General features: G+C 37.2%; 2 protein-coding genes and 1 long non-coding RNA gene across 5 annotated transcripts in view; 2 read left to right on the forward strand and 1 right to left on the reverse strand.

Moving 5' to 3' along the window:
* Window positions 1-11,900, forward strand: part of rbks (ribokinase) — a 54,087-nt gene extending 42,187 nt beyond the window's left edge. For all 3 annotated transcript variants that reach the window (XM_049463502.1, XM_022673195.2, XM_022673196.2), the window contains one exon: window positions 11,619-11,900. In XM_049463502.1, coding sequence (XP_049319459.1) covers window positions 11,619-11,792 — 174 coding nt within the window. In that variant the 3' untranslated portion in view covers window positions 11,793-11,900. The remainder of the gene's footprint in view (window positions 1-11,618) is intronic.
* A 1,813-nt stretch (window positions 11,901-13,713) lies between these two features.
* mrpl33 (mitochondrial ribosomal protein L33) lies at window positions 13,714-21,711 on the reverse strand. Its single transcript, XM_049463504.1, has 4 exons — window positions 21,580-21,711; window positions 19,664-19,682; window positions 19,464-19,570; window positions 13,714-14,171 (listed from the first exon to the last, which is right to left on the reverse strand). The coding sequence occupies exons 1-4, from the start codon at window positions 21,599-21,601 to the stop codon at window positions 14,122-14,124; spliced, it is 198 nt and encodes a 65-aa protein (XP_049319461.1). The 5' UTR covers window positions 21,602-21,711; the 3' UTR covers window positions 13,714-14,121.
* On the forward strand, window positions 14,472-14,774 carry LOC125780981 (uncharacterized). Its single transcript, XR_007424023.1, has 2 exons — window positions 14,472-14,658; window positions 14,720-14,774. It is a non-coding gene; the product is annotated as an uncharacterized LOC125780981 (long non-coding RNA).
* Window positions 21,712-22,479: the final 768 nt, after the last annotated feature.

Consider the following 22,479-nt stretch of genomic DNA (forward strand, 5'->3'; position numbering starts at 1 on the left):
ATATAGCAATAATCTAGCAAACACTAAGGAACACCATAGAAAACACCATGTAATCCACTTAGAAAAACACAACCACCATGTACAGCAGGGGTCGACAGTTAAGTTTGGCCGCGGGCCAGATATTTTCCAAGCTTTTTTGGAAAATGAAGAGTAATGGGATGGAGTGCTACAGACTAGTAGCTCTCCAGCCCAAAGGGTTGTTGAACCCAATTGCAGAACAGTTGATCTCAAAGTAGGTAAACTCAAGAAAAAAGGAAGAAAATATATAAATAAACACACCGCCAATACACTACCGCTGACCGACTAGTGAATTGGAACACGGCTGGGAAAAAACACACTAATAAGGAGATAGGGAGCCAAAGAACGGGCGGAAAAACAAAAAGGGGTGGAAACTAAAGTCACGCCGAGAGCGACAGAGAGACATGAGGGAATGTAAATAAAAGCTCGCCAGAGAAGCATTTTCTTTTTTCTTTTTTTATAATTATCGTTCATTATAGTTCGAACAACCTCAAAGTTTAAATCAGATGTTTCATGCTTGAGGGCCACATTTGGCCCGCGGGCCGCTTATTGCCGACCCCTGATGTACAATATCATCAGCCCAGCAACTGCCTGGAGGTGAAATCCTCTTCACTCACTCATTCTGTTTCCCCTCCTTGATGCAATGTTAGAAATCCTGTGATCTGTCTTTCTTTAAGAACTTAAGTGATTTCTTTTCAAGAAAACCCCAGCAGTGCGTACTTTCCAATTCCACTCAGATGATCCATTGAATGGAGAAAGGTGACAGGTGCCATTGATCACCATCATTTAACAGCATGGGGGGATAGTGGTGATGGGTTTCCGTGTGGGATGCTATTACAATGCAGTAAATTCGAGTTTAGCCAAGGCTACTGTGCTTATAGAGTAGCCTGAGTCACACATTTATTCACTGTTCATCCAGCACTTCTCTTTTCTGCTGTGTCACAGAAAGAATGCACTCAAATCAGAGGGTCATTCTTCAGCGCTGAGCAGTTTTCAGCAGTGATCTCATCTGTGTCGTTACTATCATGCAGAATGATCTGTGATTATCGAATGCCTGACTCGAAGGTTAACTGCAGTACAAGAACTGTTTCGCTTTACAACAATTGCCGGTGATGTGCCGAATTCAGCACCCCTGCCAGGAAAAGCACCCGCTCTCGGGAGAACGTATGCACGTTTTCTTCGCTTTAACTTTACTTAGAAAATGGAAATACCCAAGATACTAAGATATTCTAAGCTTTGCTGGGAAAAAGCAACATCAGTTGCAGTCTCTCCCGAGAGGGGGGTTTTCCTGGAGGGGGTGCTGAATTTAGCACCATAGTAGTGCCTAAATTAGAAATCCACTTCCAAAAGGGGGGGGCTTTTTCTGGCGGGGTTGCTGAATTCGGCACAACACCGGATCAGAAAACTCATGCTTAGCAATCACTTAGCAACCACTTAATAACACCGCAGCTTCCATCTACTATACCCTGCCACCACTTAGCAACACCATAACAATGATGGTGGTTGATGGCCTCGTCACCTTTCTTTGGATCTTTGGATCATCTGAGTGAAAATGGACATCAGCAGGCAAAAAGGTTCTTCTACTAACAAACAGTGGATAGGCTGAGGTATTCTGGGTGGTTTACCTGGTGTTTGTAACTGCTTGATATGGCATTCCTTGTTTCTAGTTTCTAGATTATTGCTATTGCTATGTGTTGGGTGCAAGGCCTTTGTGTAGGGTTGCATTTCAGTGCTTTAAGTTACAGTTTAGCCAATGCTACTGTGCTGGACACTGCAGCCTGAGTCACACATTCGTTCACTGTGTAACAGGAAGAATGCACTCAAATCGGAGTGCCATTCTTCAGCGCTGAGCAGTTTTCAGCAGTGATCTCATCCGTGTCGTTACTATCACGCAGAATGACCTGTGATTTTCGAAAGCCTGAGTCAGGTTCACTGCAGTACAAGAACTGTTTTGCTTCGCAACAATCGCCGGATCAATAAAACTCAGGCTCACTGAAAGGGTCTTGGAAAGGGTTTTCATATGCGAGACCCTTTCTGAAATTCAAACCGTCCGCAGCACATCAGATTAATCACTACATCGCTGCTCTTCATAAAAGAATCTGTGCGCCGAACAGCGAGCAGTCTCAAGTTTAAAGCATCAGCTGCTTCTCACTTGCACGTAAGCCAATCTCCCACAGTGTGATCAAAAGCCTTGTGGTATGGCACTACATGAGGAAAAAAAATCTAATGTGTAAAGGCCCACTCATCCATTTTACAAACAGTGAAAGGTTCAGACGCCTGCAGAGAACAGAGAAATACATGTTCTCCACGCTCTTCACATCACTCATCACAGATAGAGCTAGAAGAACATACAGAAGATTAGGGACCGGGTTCACAGGCCTAGATTGATTCTAAGCCCAGACTAATAAGGATTTTCTGTGGTGCATCACCGCAGGTATTGTTAAGGTACAGAATTCTAGCTGAAGTCTTTGAAGTTGGGGCTTTAGCTGCATGCTGTTTAAACATTACGACGTAATTATAAATGACAGGTCCAAATGTTTGTGGATAGCTCTTCTAATGGGGTAAAAAAGGATATAAAAACCACCAGGATTGAGCCGTGGAGCAGTGGAGCTTTGTGGTGGATGAGTTGAGTAGTAGGGGTCAATATTATGTTCATAAGTTCAATATTTTGATCATTTGAGGATTATATATTTTTCCATTAAAAAAGAGGTGTAGAATGAATAATATTTTGTAAATTGTCCCAATGGTTAAACTATTTATTTGCGCCTTTTGCAAACAGAATTTCAGGAAAAAATTCTTTTACTTTCTAAATGGGAATTTTTAATTGTAAAAAAGCAAAGAATGCTTTTACTTTCCACAAAACATCGCTTATCATCATCTTTTACTACTAATACTGCTATTACAGTTAGTACTCTTTTGTTCTGAGACCTCCCTCTGACTGTATATGGTCTTATTCATCAACCTGTTCTTCTGAGACCACGTCTCCTGTACTAATCACTGTCTTAATGGTTCTGGTAATGGTTAAGTAAAGTAGAACTTTACAACAACTTATTATTTATTGACACTAGTTAAAGCATTATTAAACATTGCTGAACATTTTGTGCTTACAAATGTTGTAAATAATAATGAATTGAGACATTAATTAAAATTAATTACTATTATTGTCTTAACTAGTGTCAATTAAAATTAGGAACTGTTATTTAAGGCAAGGCAAGGTTATTTGTATAGCTAAGAGGCAATTTAAGACTCAATGTAGAACAAGTTTAAAAGAAAATTATAAGAAATTATAAATTAAAGGGCAGGAAATAAACTTACATTCATAACAATGAAAATTATTAAATACATATTACAGAAGGAAATGGAAATTATAAACCATTGTAATTACAAGAATGTACAAGTTATGAAAACTAAGAACTAAAAAGTACTAACAATGTGCTAAGAAGAGCAAGTTAATCAGTGTGGAAAGCAGCACAGGTTAACAGATGTGTTTTTTTTTAGCTTTTTCTTAAAAGTGGTTACAGGTTAAGCAAGCTTGTTCCAACTGACTGTACAAAATCTGAAAGCTGCCTCTCCCTAATGTACCCTTATTGTTAAGTGTTACAGATAATATATTGCATATTATTCTAAATTGGAGTGAGCTTAATGCAGTGCATTGATGATACAGACAATCTGCATCCTGAGCATCACTAAAATACAACAGTCTGCAGTCCCTGAGGGCCCAGTCTGCACATCCGTCATATAGGCCAGTGTTTTTAGTTTAATCATTAGTTCCCTGTAATTCAGTAGAATATACAGTACATACTGTAGAGCTGCTTAGTGTGGATAACAGAGTGTGTTTGGGTCGTGTCCAGACTACAAGCCGCCAGTCCAGCAGCCTGTCCTCAGGCTCTTCTGTTCAGACTTAAATTGAGCACAGGCCTGCGTTTACCATTCGTCCAGCCTCTGGGTGTGAGAGAAAGTCATTCTGTGTGTATAAAAATGTTCAGCATCTGCAGACTAAACAGGCCTCTGCTTTCCACACACACATACACATACATAATACACACACACTCGCCCAGCTGGGCCGTGGGTGGCCTGAGCTCCTGCCCCGTCAGACAACACACATCTCCGAGTGGGTCCAGACAATCAAAATCAGAAGAGGCTGAGTGCAATGAAGGGGGACAGTAGAGGACCCACCACAAAGACCATCACAGGGTGAGGGCTTTACCGGAAAACACCGCTCACCTCCCACTGAGGCGGGGAGAGTGATGTCATCACACGGGCAGACTGGAAATGAGACACACCGAGGGGAAGCCAGCCGACTTGGCTTACATAGGAAAATAGACATCACCCGGCAACGTGTCATGGTGATGCAAGCCGTACACTCGAACTATTCTCTCTATGGGGAGCGTTTTTCCCATCGCTGTAAAGAGCTGAGGGAAATGGGAACCAGTAAACCCAGCAGAGGTTGGGGTATTCTTTTACAAATACTCACTCCTACTAATTTCCCATCTGGCGCCAATTGTTTTATGGGCCACAAGCTTTCCACAGTGCAGGACTTTCCATAAAGCCTGATTAGTTTAGCCAAACATGAGAATTTACAAACAGAAATGACCCTTAGTTTAGATCTTTTCCTATGGGACAAACTTGAGTTTAGGATTAGAGCTGATTCAGAAGCTTCAAAGCTTTATAGACAATGCTACTGTATTGCATTTCTCTCTGATTTCTCTCTAATTCTTCATTTTAAGGCAGAATTTTTTCATTAAATATTTATATCCGATCTTAATCAGAGGATCGAAAGTCAGAATCCCGGGTCATGCTGCTTCACCATCAGGAGCCAGAGTCTGAAAGATAATGTTGGTCAGCCTGTTAGCTGATGTATCGAAGCTGAGGATCCGTCTCTTTCCTCTGAGCGCACTGTATGACGAGAAAAGCAGATGCGGCCGGTCACAATTATAATCACAGACTGTGCTGTCCTATATTTTGTCTTCCATTCCAAATTACTATTGATTTTATTGCTACAGAGTATATTGATATTATATATTGTATATTGATCACTAGAAATGTGCAAAAAAAACTTAAAGCTCCACTAGGTTGGATTGAGATTTTGTGCTCGTGGGCTCCCCCTACAGTTGTAGAGTGTAATAAATGTTTCAGGTGGATTAGTTTCTCTTTCTCGTTTTCTGGCTTTCACAGACATATTCAGTCTCTTTCCAGCTTCTGCCAGAGTGTCTGTACGTTAGTTTGTAAATAATGAACCAGTAGTCCTTGTAGAACTGTTAAAACTAAAGGTCGGAAAGCAGGTCGCAGTTCTTGCGAGCGTTAGTCGCGGCCGCCTCGGAAAACTTACAGAGTCTGGTTTGAGCTCAGAGGAGCTCTGGCACAATGCAGCGCTGCAGTGAGTTTCAAAGTTGTAATTTTACTTCTTTAAAATGATCAAAAATCAAAAAAATCCTACCTAGTTCTGATTTAAGGTAAAAAGTGAGTTTCAAGCATTTTTATTGGCCCATTTGTCATAAAATTTCAAAAGAATGTAAAGATTAAGTGCTAGATTCTTATATGTACGTATCATGTTAATACATGAAAAATAGTAAAAAAAAATAAAATAATAATAATGATATAGGAATACAAGGTTTTGCAGAACAGTAGCTATATATTATATTATCAAATAGAAGTATGTTTAGTGATAGAATATGTTAAAAAATTCTAAAACAACTTTTGCTTTAAAGGCAGGATGGAAGAGATAACACTAAAAAGGCATTTCCACAATAGCACAAAACTGCTAACTTTAAAAAGCTGAAAAAATTAACTTAATTAACTTTATTTGTGCTTTCTTAATATCCACTAATTACCAAATGATAACATTAGTCTGCACATTATTCATGTCCATGTTGAAGCTTAGATTTTTTTTAAATCATAGAAACAAAATGAAACAAATAGAAATAAGTATAAATTAGAGAACAAGTAGAGCTTAGAAATATTGTAAATGTTCTATTAATCATATTTATATTGTTATTCATTTTGAGACACTCACAATTCTTCTGACTGTAAAACTTGTAGCAAAATGTTTCATACAATACATGTGTGTGTGTCTGTAATGATGTTCCAGCATAAGAGTACAGTGTGTCTCATAGGAGCCTTATTACATCAAAGAGTTTCCTCATACAGTATACACACACACACACACAGTTTACACACATACAGAAACACACTGATGTCCTGCAGCTTAGCCGAAGTTTCTGTGAGTTGCTGTGAGGACCGGGCAGTGAAGCAGGTCATGCTCTGTGATTGGTCACCGCTAATACTTTTGTCAGTTGATAGACAGGCTGCTCAATCTAACCTTCACTGGGGTTTGTGTAGGACGGCTGGAGGAGGACTGGGAGGGGTAGTGGCTGTCAGCACCGCTGAGCATCAGACATACGGCCAGTCTTACTGTTACTGAAGACCACCAGCACTGTATATTTACCACAGGCACAAATACATTACCAGCCTCAACTACTTTCTTCTGTACTTTTAGAAGTCAAGAGTTATTACAGTCACTTCCCTGCACTGTATAACTGGAGTTATATTATATACTATATAATGTATTGTATATAAGCACGTAGAAACACTTAGAACAAAGAATTAAGTTTGCATTTTAAGTACAATCTACAGTCAAATCTTCAGACAAATGATATACAATAACTAACAAATCACAGCAATAAACATCCTCTTTTACATATTTGAATACAAATGTAGTGTAAATTAATATTTTTTTTTATTATTATTGTTGAGTAGTTCTATTGGTCATTCATCCTTCACTTTTGACACAGCAACATATCAACTTTTTTTTCACATTATGTGAAAAAAGTGAAAAAGAAAAACTAAAAAAGAACAAAAAAAATGATAATTTATATTATATTATTGTATCATTAAATTATATTATAATATCAAGTTGCATTTGTGACAAGAGACTGCGCACACAGCAACTTATATAAATCACATTTATATACATCCTATTCTATTTATGAAGACAAATGCGGTGTTAATTGAAATACAATATTTGTTCTGAATTTAATAATTTATTTTATATTTTTTGCCAGTTTTTCTTTATTTTAGTAATTTGTCCAAACTAACATGGGCTGAAACACTCCTTATAACGCCATATAAATTTAAACCATACATTTAGAGATATTACCATTGCAATTTTATTTTTCTTTGCCTAAGTATGTTAATAATAACAAGAATGTGTATATTTTTTTTTCTTTTTTTGGGGGGGGAATTTGGGAGAAATGTTGTCCATGGTTTATAGACTAAAACAACAATGGTTATTTTTACTCAAACATATACCTTTAAAGAGCAAAATCAGAGAAACATATTTTTAAATAATAATAAATAAATTAATAAATAAGAAAGGAAAAAAAATGTTTAAGTAAATTGAACATACATATGCAAATGTGTGTGTGTTCATTGGCTGTAGGTGTGCTATGTGTAGTCTGTTAATGGATTTTTCAGTGATTAGTGTTAATATTAAGTTTTATGTTTTACAGTTCATAAGGATGTGTATCATATATTGGAGCATCTCTATTGAGCCATTCATCATGAAATTTTAATACAAATTATTGCAGCAAAAATTAAAAACAAATGGTAATTGCTTAAGAGTTTAGATGAAACAGATACAATTTTTTTAATTTTCTAAACCATTCTAAACAATCAAAAATAAGATAAAATGTCCTGGCAGTAATTTCCTTTGTGTAAATCTAAGGCTTGGTGTGTTTATGATTATGTGTGTCTTCTTGGTGACATCTTCTGTTATTATTCCAGCGTAAGTTACCAGAATGAACAAAATGGGTGGAGGAGGCAGACTTCGGTCAGGCAGGGTGGAGTCGGTACCAGACAAGTGTAACATTTTCCACAACCAGTCCATCACCAGACTGCACCTCTCCACCGCTCCTCCAGCACAGAGACTGCCGGTAAACTGGAGCTGAGCGTGGACTGGGTTATTTGCTGAGGAGAGCTGATTGAGTCATTAATTATGGGGGGGATTTAAACAGCAGGGACTGCTGGAGTTCTGCAGTGAGGAGTGGAGGGTGGAGGAGTAGGAGAGAGGGAGGGAGGGAGGGATGTGCATGAAGCAATAGCTGAAGGTGTGCAGTGAAGTTGAGGGACAGGGGAAGAGCCGGAGCCATGAGTAATCAGGAAAGCTCGTGAGAACCGGTGGCGGAGTCATCTGTGGTCAGATCTCAGTAAATTACCACATTCCTCAACGCTTTCCCATCTCGACCCCCCCTCTCCCGACCCCCCCGGCTATACGCCTGCACACACAATGGAATATTCCTCAATCCTTATTGATTTCAGTCTGTGTGTGTGTGTGTGTGTGTGTGTGTGTGTGTGTGTGATGTCTGGAGCAGTTTGCTTGCAGTGAGAATGTGATCTGGTCTCAATCTGACCCATCTATCAAATTTACTTATTTTTTAACTGAGCTAAACTGCTGAAAAGGCATTTTAATCTGATATATTAGCCAGATAATATACTGCTATGAACGAATGCTCCATTCTCTGCTGCTCCATGCTGTTTACACACTAAGAGTACAGTATGTGCAGCGTTCACTGCACAGCCCATTGAAAAAAAAAAAAAAACACTGTGTTTAAAAGCTCAGCTGCAAATTTTCGGCGTTCTTTGTTAAAGCAGCTTCACAATGCAAAGATACAGATATACGTACGTGCTGGAACACAGAATCTACTCACTATATTTACTTTCTTGCTCCTGCAACAGACAGCTCTGACCAATCATAGGACACAATATGCTCATGTGGTATATTGGTGCACACTTTGGTGCATTTAGGTTTAAGCCTGTGTGAAGTAAACAGACTAAATCACAAATCCGGACCATAGAAACGAACTACAGGTGTGAAAACGCCCTTTTATACTCAGCAATTTTTTAAAAAGTTCTAATTCAGAAATCCTTACAATCAAGCTGAGATGTTTACAATAAAGTAAAAAAAAATGTTTTTTTTTTTATCCAATTTATCATCATCATGCATACTTTATTCCAGTGCCCCATGTTGGCTTTATTTCCACTCAAACATATAAGTATATATAAATATAATTTAATATAATCTTACATTTCTTGTATTCATTCTTTTGTTTGCATTTAGAGAGTTCCCCAATGGTGGAACAAACTTCCTTCTACTACCAGATCAGGAGAATCTCTTACTATCTTCAAAGAGCACTTACTCTCCTAACACCTCTAACTAACTACCTTCTACTACCAGATCAGGAGAATCTCTCACTATCTTTAATAAACTCCTGAAGACAGAGCTATTCAAAGAGCACTTACTCTCCTAACACCTCTAACTAACTACCTTCTACTACCAGATCAGGAGAATCTCTCACTGTCTTTAATAAACTCCTGAAGACAGAGCTCTTCAAAGAGCACCTACTCTCCTAACACCTCTAACACACTATAACTACTTCTAACCTCATTTCCTTCTTTCCCTCCTTCACTCCTCTATCCCATTATTTCCCTTTGACCTCCTTTAGGCCCTATATAAAGTTGTTTTTACCTTTAACTTCTATTACTTTTGTACTTCAATATTGTAAGTCGCTTTGGACAAAAGCATCTGCCAAATGTAATGTAATGTAATTTAAATATCCACTATAAAAAACTGGCATCTTAAAAAGAACAAGTGTGAATAATCACAGTTAATCACAGTACATTGTCATGATTAATATGATTACTTATTTATTTTTTTATATTGAAATACTAACAAAAACTTAATTTAGACAGTAAAATAACAGTAAAGACTGTAGAAGTGTAGATCTTTGCAGAAACAAGACGGTGACCTGCAGAAAGTTCCAGCAGAAAGACTGGAAGTTCTGGGAGAGGTTTGGAGCCGAGGGCAGCGCCTCTACAATGATGTTGAGGTTAAGGGATCCCTGAAGCCCCTCTTGTTAAACCCTGACCCGTGTGACCTGTCCCCCAGTCAGCACTGCTGAGCACTTACTCACACTGCAGCACTGAGCCAGCCCAGCGTATATGACTCAACACCGTCATATACACGCCCGTCACCATCAGATATAACCTCCACAGCTGCCTGATAGCGCTAATGCTGCGTGACACGCGCTGTGGTTAGAACTCACTTCAGACAGAGTAGAACTTTTAGATCTGCGTGGCTCATGCATCCTTCTTCTGCTGCTATCGCTGCAGCTGTAGTTCCGCTTAAAAGAGTTTTAAATAATTCAGATACTTAATATTTCATAAATCACTTCTTCATTAGTCGCAGGGATTGGTTCACAAATCATTCCATAATTGAGATATACAGGTGCATCTTTAAAAAATTTTTAAATATGATTGAAAAGTTACTTTATTTTAGTAATTTAGTTGAAAATATGAAACCAATATATTATATAGATGTATTACACACAGAGTGATCTATTTTAAGTGTTTTTCTTTCTTATATTCTTGATGATTATGGCTTACAGCCAATGAAAACTCCAAAAATCAGTGTCTCAAAAAAAAAAAAATTATATTGGTATAAGACCAATTGGTACATTTGGCAGTGTGGGCAGTGTGCTAAGTCCTGCTGGAAAATGAAATCCGCATCTCTATTAAAGTTGTCAGCAGAGGGAAGCATGAAGTACTGTAAGTTTGGACTGTGTGTCTCTCCACTCTTCCTCCAGAATCTGCTCCCTTAATTTACAAATTAAATGTAAAATTTACTGATGATCAGTGATGGTTTGGACACTGACTTACTGCCAGTGAAAACCCAAATCATCGAAAGAAATAAACGCTTAAAATAGATCACTCTGTGTGTAACAGTTAATGTATACATTTCTGTATACAATATTTTTTTTATTTATGGATATGTATCTACACTCCTAAAATAAAGAAAACAATGTATGATAGAGAACTTAATGAAAAACAATATTTTCCTATTTTAGAATTCTTCACCTGCTTATTTTTCCTTTGAAAGGTCTGAAGAATGTTTAACTAGTAAAAGTTGGTAAGAGCCTTCACTTGATCCAAAAGTTTGTTACCAATTTAAAGGTTTTTCACACTTTTTATATTGTATTGATACATGGAGTTAATTAAAAAATACTTTTATTGAAACACACTTACTCTAAATTTGCTAAGAATTATAGCTGGAAATTAAAGGGAAATCTAACGTTTAAAAGTGTTTTTGTTGTAGCTTTAGAATTTGCCATTAATACATTTTACAGAATAAAAGAAAAATGCTGAATCATCATTAAGATACTATAGATGTGCTTAGATCAAGTATAGACTTAATTAATAGACTTAATTATAGACCTAATTTAAATGTTCTTCATCAAATGTTCTTCAACATTGTAAAGAACCTTTATTTGATACAAACTTATTTTACCTTTTTTAATTCATTTTAAAGGACTGTTGAATCTTCACTTAATGCATGGTGTCTTTACTAATTTAAAGTTTTTTAAACCTTATTTAATCTTTGAAAGATTAAAATGGAAAGCTATTTATCATGTAATGATAAATGTATATGATGTAATTAACATGTCCAAAAAACCTTATATGAGTGTAGTCTTACCAGACTGATCTGTTAACTCTCAGTCTGTAACTGGAATTCACTCCACTCTATTTGGTATTTCTCTTTGTTACAGGGGGCTGGCGACAGCTTCATTGGTGCGCTGGCTTTCTACATCTCACACTATCCCACAATGCCCCTGGAGGAGATGGCCAGGAGAGCGAACCTCATCGCCGCAGTATCTGTGCAGACAACTGGCACTCAAACGTCTTATCCATTCAAGAAGGACCTGCCAGCAGAACTGTTTTAGGATAATGTATTGTTTTACTACTCTACTAACACACCTCTATCTCTAGCTCTGTTTAATGAGTCATGCCAGTCACTCTTTTCTTTTGAACAATAAAAAAACCTCATTGTTTTTTTGCCCACATTTTTCTGCAAAATACACTTTGTTTTTTTTTTTTTCTTAACTAAACCAAAAAAATATCAATTCTCACTGTTATGGTTATTGCAACAAGATGTTGTTTATATTAAATGTGCTGATGGTTAAACTCTAAAATGTATTAGCGTGCACATGCATAGCATTTTAAAGACAGATTCATTCACACTGCAGAAAGACATATAATCAAGAGGAAGATACCCTCTCAGGTTCAGCTGTGCTATAGGCGAGAATGATGTTTCTGTGTACTTTCTTATGCAGACAAATCACAATATGCAAATCAATCAATCAATATTACCACCCCCTGCTGACGTCCAACCATCTGCGTCTGTCAGAGGCACACTGTTGCTGCTGCAGCTCAGCCAATCAGCTCTTCCTCCTGCCCTGCTTCTAAATCCATACATCACCCAGTGCTCCTCTTAGACTACCCCTCCCATTTTTTTTTTTTTTTTTTGCCTTTTCAAAATTTAAACTGAGGGTGGAGTTAGCAAAAATCAAGGGGTTTATTGCTTCTTTAAGCCGATTTTATCTTTTTAGTCTGCAAAAGTTGAATCTATTCAGAAGTACCCTTCTTCGTCTCCTTTCCTACGTCCTCGTCTCCTTGTCTTGAGTGTCAGGCTCCCTGAAGAGCAACATCCCAATTTGCATAGTGTTGTCATTATCATGGAGCGCTGTATTGACGGTTTCATGGTTTGGAAACAATGTGGGACTTCAGTTTGGGGCTTCGAACATGCAATTCTCTGTCTTTTGTTGAGTTGCTGTAATTATAGCCAGGCTGTCCTTTATACTCTGCATGGGAGGAATAATGCAGCTTCCCCAGCTTTAATGACTGAGGCAGATGAACCCACGTGGACACCATGTGGAGTTATGTCTACATTGTGTTCTTAAACGCTGCTATTTAGGAGATTTAAGAAGTGGGTGTGGATGTGATTCGTATCGGCTAGCTTACCTCCACAACAACTTCATGAACTCTTAAAAAAATATAGGTGCTTCAAATGACTCTTTGAGGGAAGTGTGATGCAATTGTCAGTGATAATAAGAACCTGCTTTAATGTAAGTCTTGAGAGGAAAAAACATGGTAAAAATGATTAAATATGCAGACTGAGTCACTTGGAATTGAGTGGATTGAGTAGATTGAGTGCTGGAAAACTACTGTACAAAATCGATCACTGTGTTGTAGCTCAGTTTTAGCAGTCTTAATATAGCTTAGGGCATCTTTGTGGAGAGAAACAATTCTTTTCAACTGTTTTTTTTTTTTTCACATCCTCAGAGAGCTCTTTGCAATGAGGTGCCATGCTGCATAGCCAGTTGCCAGTATGAGAGAATTATACCTAAAACACCAAATTTAACACACTTGTTCCCCATTCACATCCAAAACCTTGTAACTCGCACTATTTGGACATGTTCACTGTGAGGTGTACTTACATTTGTTTTAAGCTGTTTAAACATTAATAACTGTGAGCTGAGTTATTTTCACATAAAAGTAAATCTGCACTGCTATACAAGCTGTATACTGACTACTGACTACTATAATTAAATACTAATTCTACTTGTATGCAAATTTTATTTCTATAGTGTTGTCTAATACAAAGACATAAAATTTGCAGAAATTAGAAGCTCTTGGATGCAAACTTTTGTTGCACATTGTAACTTATTATTATATTACCATAATTAGCATTATTATGCGTTTATGTGCCCTAAAATAGAAACCTGTGAGAAACATAGTGCTCAACAGTTACCCAGTACTTCATAGTAATTTGTACATTAGAATTAATAATGAAGAATTAAAAAGTTAGGTTTGAATAAGTTTAATCAACTGACATTACATACATCCAACTTCTATTTTAACAAACATCACATTTTTATTTTACTGAATAGTTTAACATCTGCAACATCCTGGCAAGACGCACTGCTGGTTCATAGCTTCCCACAGTAATGACCACTGCAGTATTCTTTCTGTTAGTAGTAATTATGTTGTGGATGGATACGCATCCTCTGGTTCCAGTGGGACTTCTTGTCATTCTCGATGGTATTGTGACCCTTTTGATGCGTCTGACGTTGGTCAGCTTCCTCGAGCTCTTACTCATAGATCCGGTCCTTGGCAACAATTTGGAACAATGCAAATGAGCTCCAGGTTTAAGCACAAAGAGACTGTGTTTCTTTCCAGTGTCCATTTCACCGGTCCACGTGCCGACCGCGCTCAGATGGAGCGGATCTTCTTCTTCTCAAAGAAAAGAACGTGCTTGTTCACTGTGGGTGGCAAAACAAAATAAAACAGGAGAAGATTAAACATTTGCCTGAGGCAGCAATTATATGAAAATGACAAGCTCAGAGTTTAAAGCCTTACAAAGCCTTATTTCATGCACATGAAATATACACTTTTTGTTTCTTCTACAAAAGGTCCACTTGTGCTGATTGTGTGCTTTTATAAAGGGAACACAGTGATATTTTTCCATGCCTGTTTTCATACCTATTCATACCAGAAGAAAACAGAAAAGGCAAAACAGACTGTTTTGTTGTTTTTAAGACAAAAACGACAAATAAGGATACCTCATAAAAGCCTTCATCATTTTAAATGTATTTAAACATATGAATATTTGAACAATACTGAGACATGGAGATACTACAACAATAGATGCACCAAAATTAACATTTTGGCCAAAACAAGTTTTAATATTCTTACCATTGCTTAAATTAAACCACATAAATGTATTTTTTCTCGGTTTTCAAAGAAAAGGTAATTACAGAAGTACAAACTTATAATATTTACTGAACAGTGAATATTTTTAACATCCCAGCAAACCAACAAAGCACAATTTGACTTAGTAATCTAGCCATAATGTATTCTAATTCGCCTGAACTCATAACAAAAAACAAGAAATTTTGTAAAATATAATGAATTGAAATGCAATGTAAATTGGAGGAGCCTGTCTTTAGACATGTAAATATCTGCAATGTAAAAACTGCCAGAGCTGAAGGACAGTCCTCAGTGCTCATTCTGCTGGACCTCTAAGCTCTCAACCATGACTTCCTCCTAACTATACTCTCGAACATGGGGATCTCAAACAATGCGCTGTCATGGTTCAAATCATACCTCACTGGGCACTCATTCAAGGTGTCATGGCTGTACTTAGCCCACTCATTATCCACTGGGGTTCCCCAGGGTTCGGTATTGGGACCCCTTCTCTTCTCAATATACACCACCTCTCTTGGTCAGGTCATCTGCTCCATGTCTTTTCCTACCATTGCTTTGATGATGACACCCAGCTATACCTGTCATTCTCACCTGAAGATCTACTCGACTACTGCAAAGCCCTACTAACTGGCCTCCCGGCCTGTGTATTAAAACCACTACAGAGGATTCAGAATGCAGCAGCACGTCTGGTCTTCAACCAGCCAAAACCTACGGGCACATGTCACCCCACTGCTCATTGAGCTCCATTGGCTACTAGTGGCTGCTTGTATTAAATGTAAAGCCCTTACAATTGCCTACAAGGTAAAGAGAGAACAGGCTCCTTCCAGACTGTTCTCATACAGAGTTCCCCAATGGTGGAACAAACTACCTTCCACTACCAGATCAGGAGAATCTCTCAATATCTTTAATAAACTCCTGAAGACAGAGCTCTTTAAAGAGCACTTACTCTCCTAACACCTCTAACTAACTACCTTCTACTACCAGATCAGGAGAATCTCTCACTATCTTTAAGAAACTCCTGAAGACAGAGCTCCTCAAAGCACTTACTCTCCTAACACCTCTAACTAACTACCTTCTACTACCAGATCAGGAGAATCTCTCACTATCTTTAAGAAACTCCTGAAGACAGAGCTCCTCAAAGCACTTACTCTCCTAACACCTCTAACTAACTACCTTCTACTACCAGATCAGGAGAATCTCTCGCAATCTTTAATAAACTCCCGAATACAGAGCTCTTCAAAGAGCACCTACTCTCCTAACACCTCTAACAAACTAACTACTTCTAACCTCATTTCCTTCTTCCCCTCCTTCACTCCTCTATCCCACAATTTCCCTTTGACCTCCTTTAGGCCCTGTCCAAAATTACTCTATTACTCTATGTACAGCACTCCTGTAAGTCGCTTTGGACAAAAGCGTCTGCCAAATGTAATGTAATAAAATGTAATGTAATGAAAAATATGTTGACTGTGGCAAATGGAAGTTCCATGAATAGGGAATTATTATGAGTTATCAGGTATGTGGACAGTAAGGACAAGTTAAAGAACTGTGCATTCTGACAGCACATTACTGTGCTCTAATTAACCAAAAATGGGAAAACTTCAACTAAACCTCCTCACTTGTGTCTCACATGGATGGTGCACACCACTTCACATTCCCAAGAGAAAAGAAAAAAGAGAGCACACAACCAACCATCAGGTGGGAGTATTTTCTCTTCATGTCAAACAGACACTGAGATTCACAAAGTTAAAGAGTGTGAAACAAAACATCTCTCAGCACTGTCATGGCTGTCAGACGAAACAAATGGTGGGGGAATAATGTACTCCATGCTGCGGACGTATTCAGGTCTGAGGCGTTTATGACACAGAGAAACAAACAAGCTGAAAAAATGACAAGAACCAGGCCAAGGGAGGAACCTCTCTGAAGAGCTTTAAACCAAGACATGAGCAGCGGTGATAAACGCCGGTCACTGCATGTACAGAATGTGTAAGACTGGTGGAGGAGAACATGCCAAGATGCATGAAAACTGGGTTATTCCACCAAATATTGATTTCTGAACTTTATAATTATGAACTTGTTTTCTTTGCATTATTTAAGGAGAAATAGAAAAGCTCTGCATCTTTTTTTGTTATTTCAGTCATTTCTAATTTTGCAAATAAATGCTCTAAATGACTAGTTTTATTTGGAATTTAGGAGAAATGCTGTCCGTAGTTTATAGAATTAAACAACAATGTATATTTTACTCTGGTTACAGAGCTGTATATATTTATATCATTCTTAAAATGTATTTGTCAGTATATGTTCATAGATTTCTAGGATTTACTGAAGATCAGAACAGATTAGCACTAAGTGAAAGCTGTTATAGTGGCCTTTAATGGAAAACGTACAAATCTAGTTTCCAAAGTGTTTAATGTCAATGAAAAGCTTTCTACTAGATTTCAGAGAACTGCAGTGAGGATTTGATTGTATTCAGCAACAAAAGCATTAAGGAAATCAGGATGTTAAGATGATTACCATCCGAATCATCCCAAACCACCATCATTCCAGAGAACACAGTTCCACTTATCCACAGTTCACTGCTTGGTGGTCTTACACCCCTCTACATAGCTCATGCTGGTATTAGGCCTGGTCCCAAAAGATTGAGGATGTTAACCTGCTCCAGAAAGACCTATTCTAATGGCAGTAATAATATTTTACAGTGAAGCAACAAGCTGTATTTGTGTGCATTTGCACATCTGTGTGGGACCAAAAGCTGATCTCAGTCTTAAATATAATTACTCTTGTGTGACACCAGCACACCCAGCTGGTATAATCTCCACAGAAAAGTACTGCCAATAAAATAGAACACTCTGAAGCTAAGCTCTGGCTGAAAGCATTCATATACTAAAGCTTTGAAAGACAACTAGAGAAAATGGGTAAAAACTCTGTATTAATTAACTATATTGAAGAACAGACATTACATAATTTAACACATTCTAAGACCTTTTTAAGACCTCAATAAATATAATTTAAGACCCAAAAATCATAATTTCTTTGGTAAACTTAGCTCTTTCCCCATTAATTTTAGCTAGCTGATGTTAGTTCTCTCCACGGTAACATTAGCTAGCTCGCTGCTAATGTTAGCTAGCTCTCCAGTAACGTTAGCTATCTCACTGCTAACGTTAGTTGTCTCCCCGGTAATGTTAGCTAGCTCACCCCTAATATAAGCTAGCTCTCTGGTAACATTAGCTAGCTCACTGCTAACGTTAGTTCTCTCCACTGAAGCAATAGTTAACTTGCCGCTAATGTTAGCTAGCTCTCCGCTAACCTTAGTTCTTTCTCTAAAGTTAGCTAGGGCTTTGCTAATCTTAGTTCTCTCTCTGGTAGCGTTAGCTAGGGCTTTGCCAACCTTAGTTCTCTCTCTGGTAACGTTAGCTAGCTCTCCACTAATGCTAGCTAGAGCTTTGCCAACCTTAGTTCTCTCTCTGGTAACGTTAGCTAGCTCTCCACTAATGCTAGCTAGAGCTTTGCCAACCTTAGTTCTCTCTCTGGTAACGTTAGCTAGCTCTCCACTAATGCTAGCTAGAGCTTTGCTAACCTTAGTTCTCTCTCTGGTAGCGTTAGCTAGGGCTTTGCTAACCTTAGTTCTCGCTCTCTGGTAACGTTGGCTAGCTCACCGCTAACCTTAGTTCTCTCTCTGGTAACGTTAGCTAGCTCTCCACTAATGCTAGCTAGAGCTTTGCTAACCTTAGTTCTCTCTCTGGTAGCGTTAGCTAGGGCTTCGCTAACCTTAGTTCTCGCTCTCTGGTAACGTTGGCTAGCTCACCGCAAACCTTAGTTCTCTCTCTGGTAACGTTAGCTAGCTCTCCGCTAATGTTAGCTAGGGCTAACCTTAGTTCTTTCTCTGGTAGCGTTAGCTATGGCTTCGCTAACCTTAGTTCTTTCTCTGGTAATGTTAGCTAGCTCTCCGCTAACCTTAGTTCTCTCTCTGGTAATGTTAGCTAGCTCTCCGCTAATGTTAGCTAGGGCTAACCTTAGTTCTTTCTCTGGTAGCGTTAGCTATGGCTTCGCTAACCTTAGTTCTTTCTCTGGTAGCGTTAGCTATGGCTTCGCTAACCTTAGTTCTTTCTCTGGTAATGTTAGCTAGCTCTCCGCTAACCTTAGTTCTCTCTCTGGTAATGTTAGCTAGCTCTCCGCTAATGTTAGCTAGGGCTAACCTTAGTTCTTTCTCTGGTAGCGTTAGCTATGGCTTCGCTAACCTTAGTTCTTTCTCTGGTAGCGTTAGCTATGGCTTCGCTAACCTTAGTTCTTTCTCTGGTAATGTTAGCTAGCTCTCCGCTAACCTTAGTTCTCTCTCTGGTAATGTTAGCTAGCTCTCCGCTAATGTTAGCTAGGGCTAACCTTAGTTCTTTCTCTGGTAGCGTTAGCTAGGGCTTCGCTAACCTTAGTTCTCTCTCTGGTTAGGTTAGCTAGCTGGCCGGTAATGTTAATATGTGCTTTTCCAGTAAATTTAAGACAATTTAAAACCTTAAAAACCCAGATTTTAATTTAAGACATTTTAAGACTTTTTAAAGACCCGCAAGGACCCTGTAATTGTCATGTTCCTGTCAGCATCCATCGCACTGCATTCTTTATATTAAACTTCATGGACTATATCCACCATGTCCTTAAAAGTAAGAAAGACAGTTTACCTAAAGAAAACCCAGTTTTTCAAAGAAACTGGATAACATCTAAATCATTATTTTGTTTTGGACCTTGCTGTATAAATTACTAAACACCTGAGTAACTGTGTGGTAACTAATTACTAGAAATTGTGACAGTAGAATTCCCCCAGCAGTGACCTTCAAAACCACAGTGATTGTGCACTTTACCAAAGGGGTCATGCTTCCTCAGGACCAGCTTTTCTCTCAGTCGTCCTCTCTTTGTGTTGAAGCAGTAGCCTGTTCCAGCTGCACTCACCATCTGAACCAGGAGGGTCCTAAAAGAGATGGCACACAAGCACAATCATCAATAAGCCAAAAACCTGTGGCAACGTGAAAAATGTGAAAAAAAAATGTGAAGAATAACTTACTTAGACTTAGCCTTGGCAACTGGATATCCCCAATAAAGAAAGAGAGAAAAAATGTTATTTAACACTGGCATGTCTGTGTACAACACAGTTAATGAATAAACACATTTAAGTAAGGTAAGTTTTGCTAAACTGCATGTTGTAGTTCTTTTACACAAAATATTCAACATACATTTCAGACCAAACCTCTTAAATAGACACATATAAGTGATGCAAATCCACAAATGTAATTTAAAATGGAAAAACAAATGTAATAGTGTTTGTGTGTGTGTGTTTATAATGCCTAAATATATGGCAATATTAATATCTTTCCAATATTATTTAAGAATACTTTAAAATTTTTATAGATGAAGTAAAATGTAACATAAAACGAATTAAAATGGATAATACCCCTTACGAATCCAAAAATCCCAAAAATCTAAAAAGGAATTTTTAACAAGCAAAATGTTTTTGTTGTTCATAATGACTATAACTAATGATGTGTTACAATACATACATCACTTACAATATATAACACAGTTCAATAAATAAAATGATGTTGCAAATGACTATCTAGCTATAATATATAGCTAATCTATCTAGCTATAATATATAGCTAATTTATCGAGCTATAATATATAGCTAACCCTAATATATCTAGCTAATATATGTTGCAAATGACTATCTAGCTATAATATATAGCTAATATATCTAGCTATAATATATAGCTAATATATCTAGCTATAATATATAGCTAGCCCTAATATATCAAGCTAAAATATATAGCAAATCTAACTAGCTATCAGTGATAGCTAATATATCTAGCTATAATATACAGCTAACACTAATATATCTAGCTAAAATATATAGCAAATCTATCTAGCTATAATTAATAGCTAATATACCTAGCTATAATATATAGCTAATATACCTAGCTATAATATATAGCTAATATATCTCGCTATAATATATAGCTAATCTATCTAGCTATAATATATAGCTAATATATCTAGCTATAATATATAGCTAATCTATCTAGCTATATTATATAGCTAATCTATTTAGCTATAATATATATAGCTAATCTATCTAGCTATAATTAATAGCTAATATATCTAGCTATAATATATAGCTAATCTATCTAGCTATAATATATAGCTAACACTAATATAACTAGCTAAAATATATAGCAAATCTATCTAGCTATAATTAATAGCTAATATATCTAGCTATAATATATAGCTAGCCCTAATACATCTACATACAATATATAGCTAACCCTAGTGTATCTAGATACAATATAAAGCTAACTCTAATATATCTAGCTATGATATATAGCTAACCCTAATATATCTAGATACAATATAAAGCTAACTCTAATATATCTAGATACAATATAAAGCTAACTCTAATATATCTAGCTATAATATAAACTAATATATCTAGCAATAATATATAATATATACAGCTACAATATATAACTAAAACATAAAGCTAATATATCTACCTATAATATGTAACGTTACCTAATCTGTCTTTCTATCTAGCTAACTATAATATATAGGTTAACTAAATAATATATCTAGTTTGCAGTTTCAGCACTGCTTAATTTCCTAATGTTCTGTATTTCTGAGACTCATCACGGCTCAGAGAACACATACAGAGACTTCGCTTTGGAGAAAATGTATTTATTAGCTATTTAAAATATTTACCAATTTATAATTAAGATAAATTATTTGCTAACCTAAATAAATCTCCACTCAGGCTGCTAGTTATCTTAGCTAAGCTACATTGACTGAATGCGGGTATGTGCTGTTGACAGCAGAGCCCATGCTGTTAGCAAACATCACATTTACCACTTAAATCAGTACAAAACCTCCAGATATCAGGTTATAAAACAGATCATTCCAACAGAGGCCGTTTAACCCCCCTTTACTCACGATTAGCGGCGGTGAGAAACATTTTAATCGCAGGATTTAGAGACAGAAGCAGAAAAGTCACATTGAGCTTCAGCAGCTAATAAGCTAGCCTAGCTAACACACTTCAGCGTAAAAGTCCTGCAGCATCCGGGTCACTTTAGCGCAGATATACACAGCATGCCCACAGACCGCTTCCCCACTGCAGAGCATTTACAGATCTGCGAATCTGTTCAAAGCGCTGTTCATACAGTAGCTACAGTTCTGTAAAAAAAAACAAAAAAACATTGAGATCACTTTAATTTCTAAATCAGTTTTTTCTGATTTTGCTATTTATAGTTATATGTTTGAGTAAAATAAACATTGTTGTTTTAATCTATAAACTATGGACAACATTGCTCACAAATTCAAATTGGCAGAAAATGAGAAATGGCTGAAATAGCACAAGAATGCAGTGCTTTTAGATCTCAAATAATGCAAAGAAAACAAGTTCATATTCATAAAGTTTTAAGAGTTCAGAAATCAATATTTGGTGGAATAACCCTGGCGTTTAATTGTAGTTTTGATGTATCTTGGCATGTTCTCCTCCACCAGTCTTACACACTGCTTTTGATAACTTTGGATAACTTTATGCCACTCCTGGTACAAAAAAATCAGCAGTTCAGCTTGGTTTGATGGCTTGTGATCATACATCTTCCGTTTGATTGTTTTCAACTTGGTAAAATCGAAACTCACCATTTTAAGTGGTCTCTTTTTTTTCCAGAGCTGTATATCCCTCAATCACTAAACGTTCATTTAACTTTGGATGCATTACATCTATTAAGGTTGATGATGGAAAAACAACCTTAAAATAATCTTTATTCAACATTTTTATTTACAAACTAATAGGCATCAGAATGCTGAAAATGCTAAACAACGTTCATT

Source organism: Astyanax mexicanus, chromosome 14 (assembly GCF_023375975.1).
Source record: "Astyanax mexicanus isolate ESR-SI-001 chromosome 14, AstMex3_surface, whole genome shotgun sequence".
NCBI lineage: Eukaryota > Metazoa > Chordata > Actinopteri > Characiformes > Acestrorhamphidae > Astyanax > Astyanax mexicanus.

What these genes read in the sequence shown, in the direction of transcription:
- mrpl33 (XM_049463504.1), bottom strand. Translation starts at nt 21,601, where the DNA reads ATGTTTCTCACCGCCGCTAATC. An exon ending in GAGGAAGCATGACCCCTTTG is followed by an intron (nt 14,172 to 19,463) that starts GTAAAGTGCACA and finishes TGCCACCCACAG; the next exon opens with TGAACAAGCACGTTCTTTTC.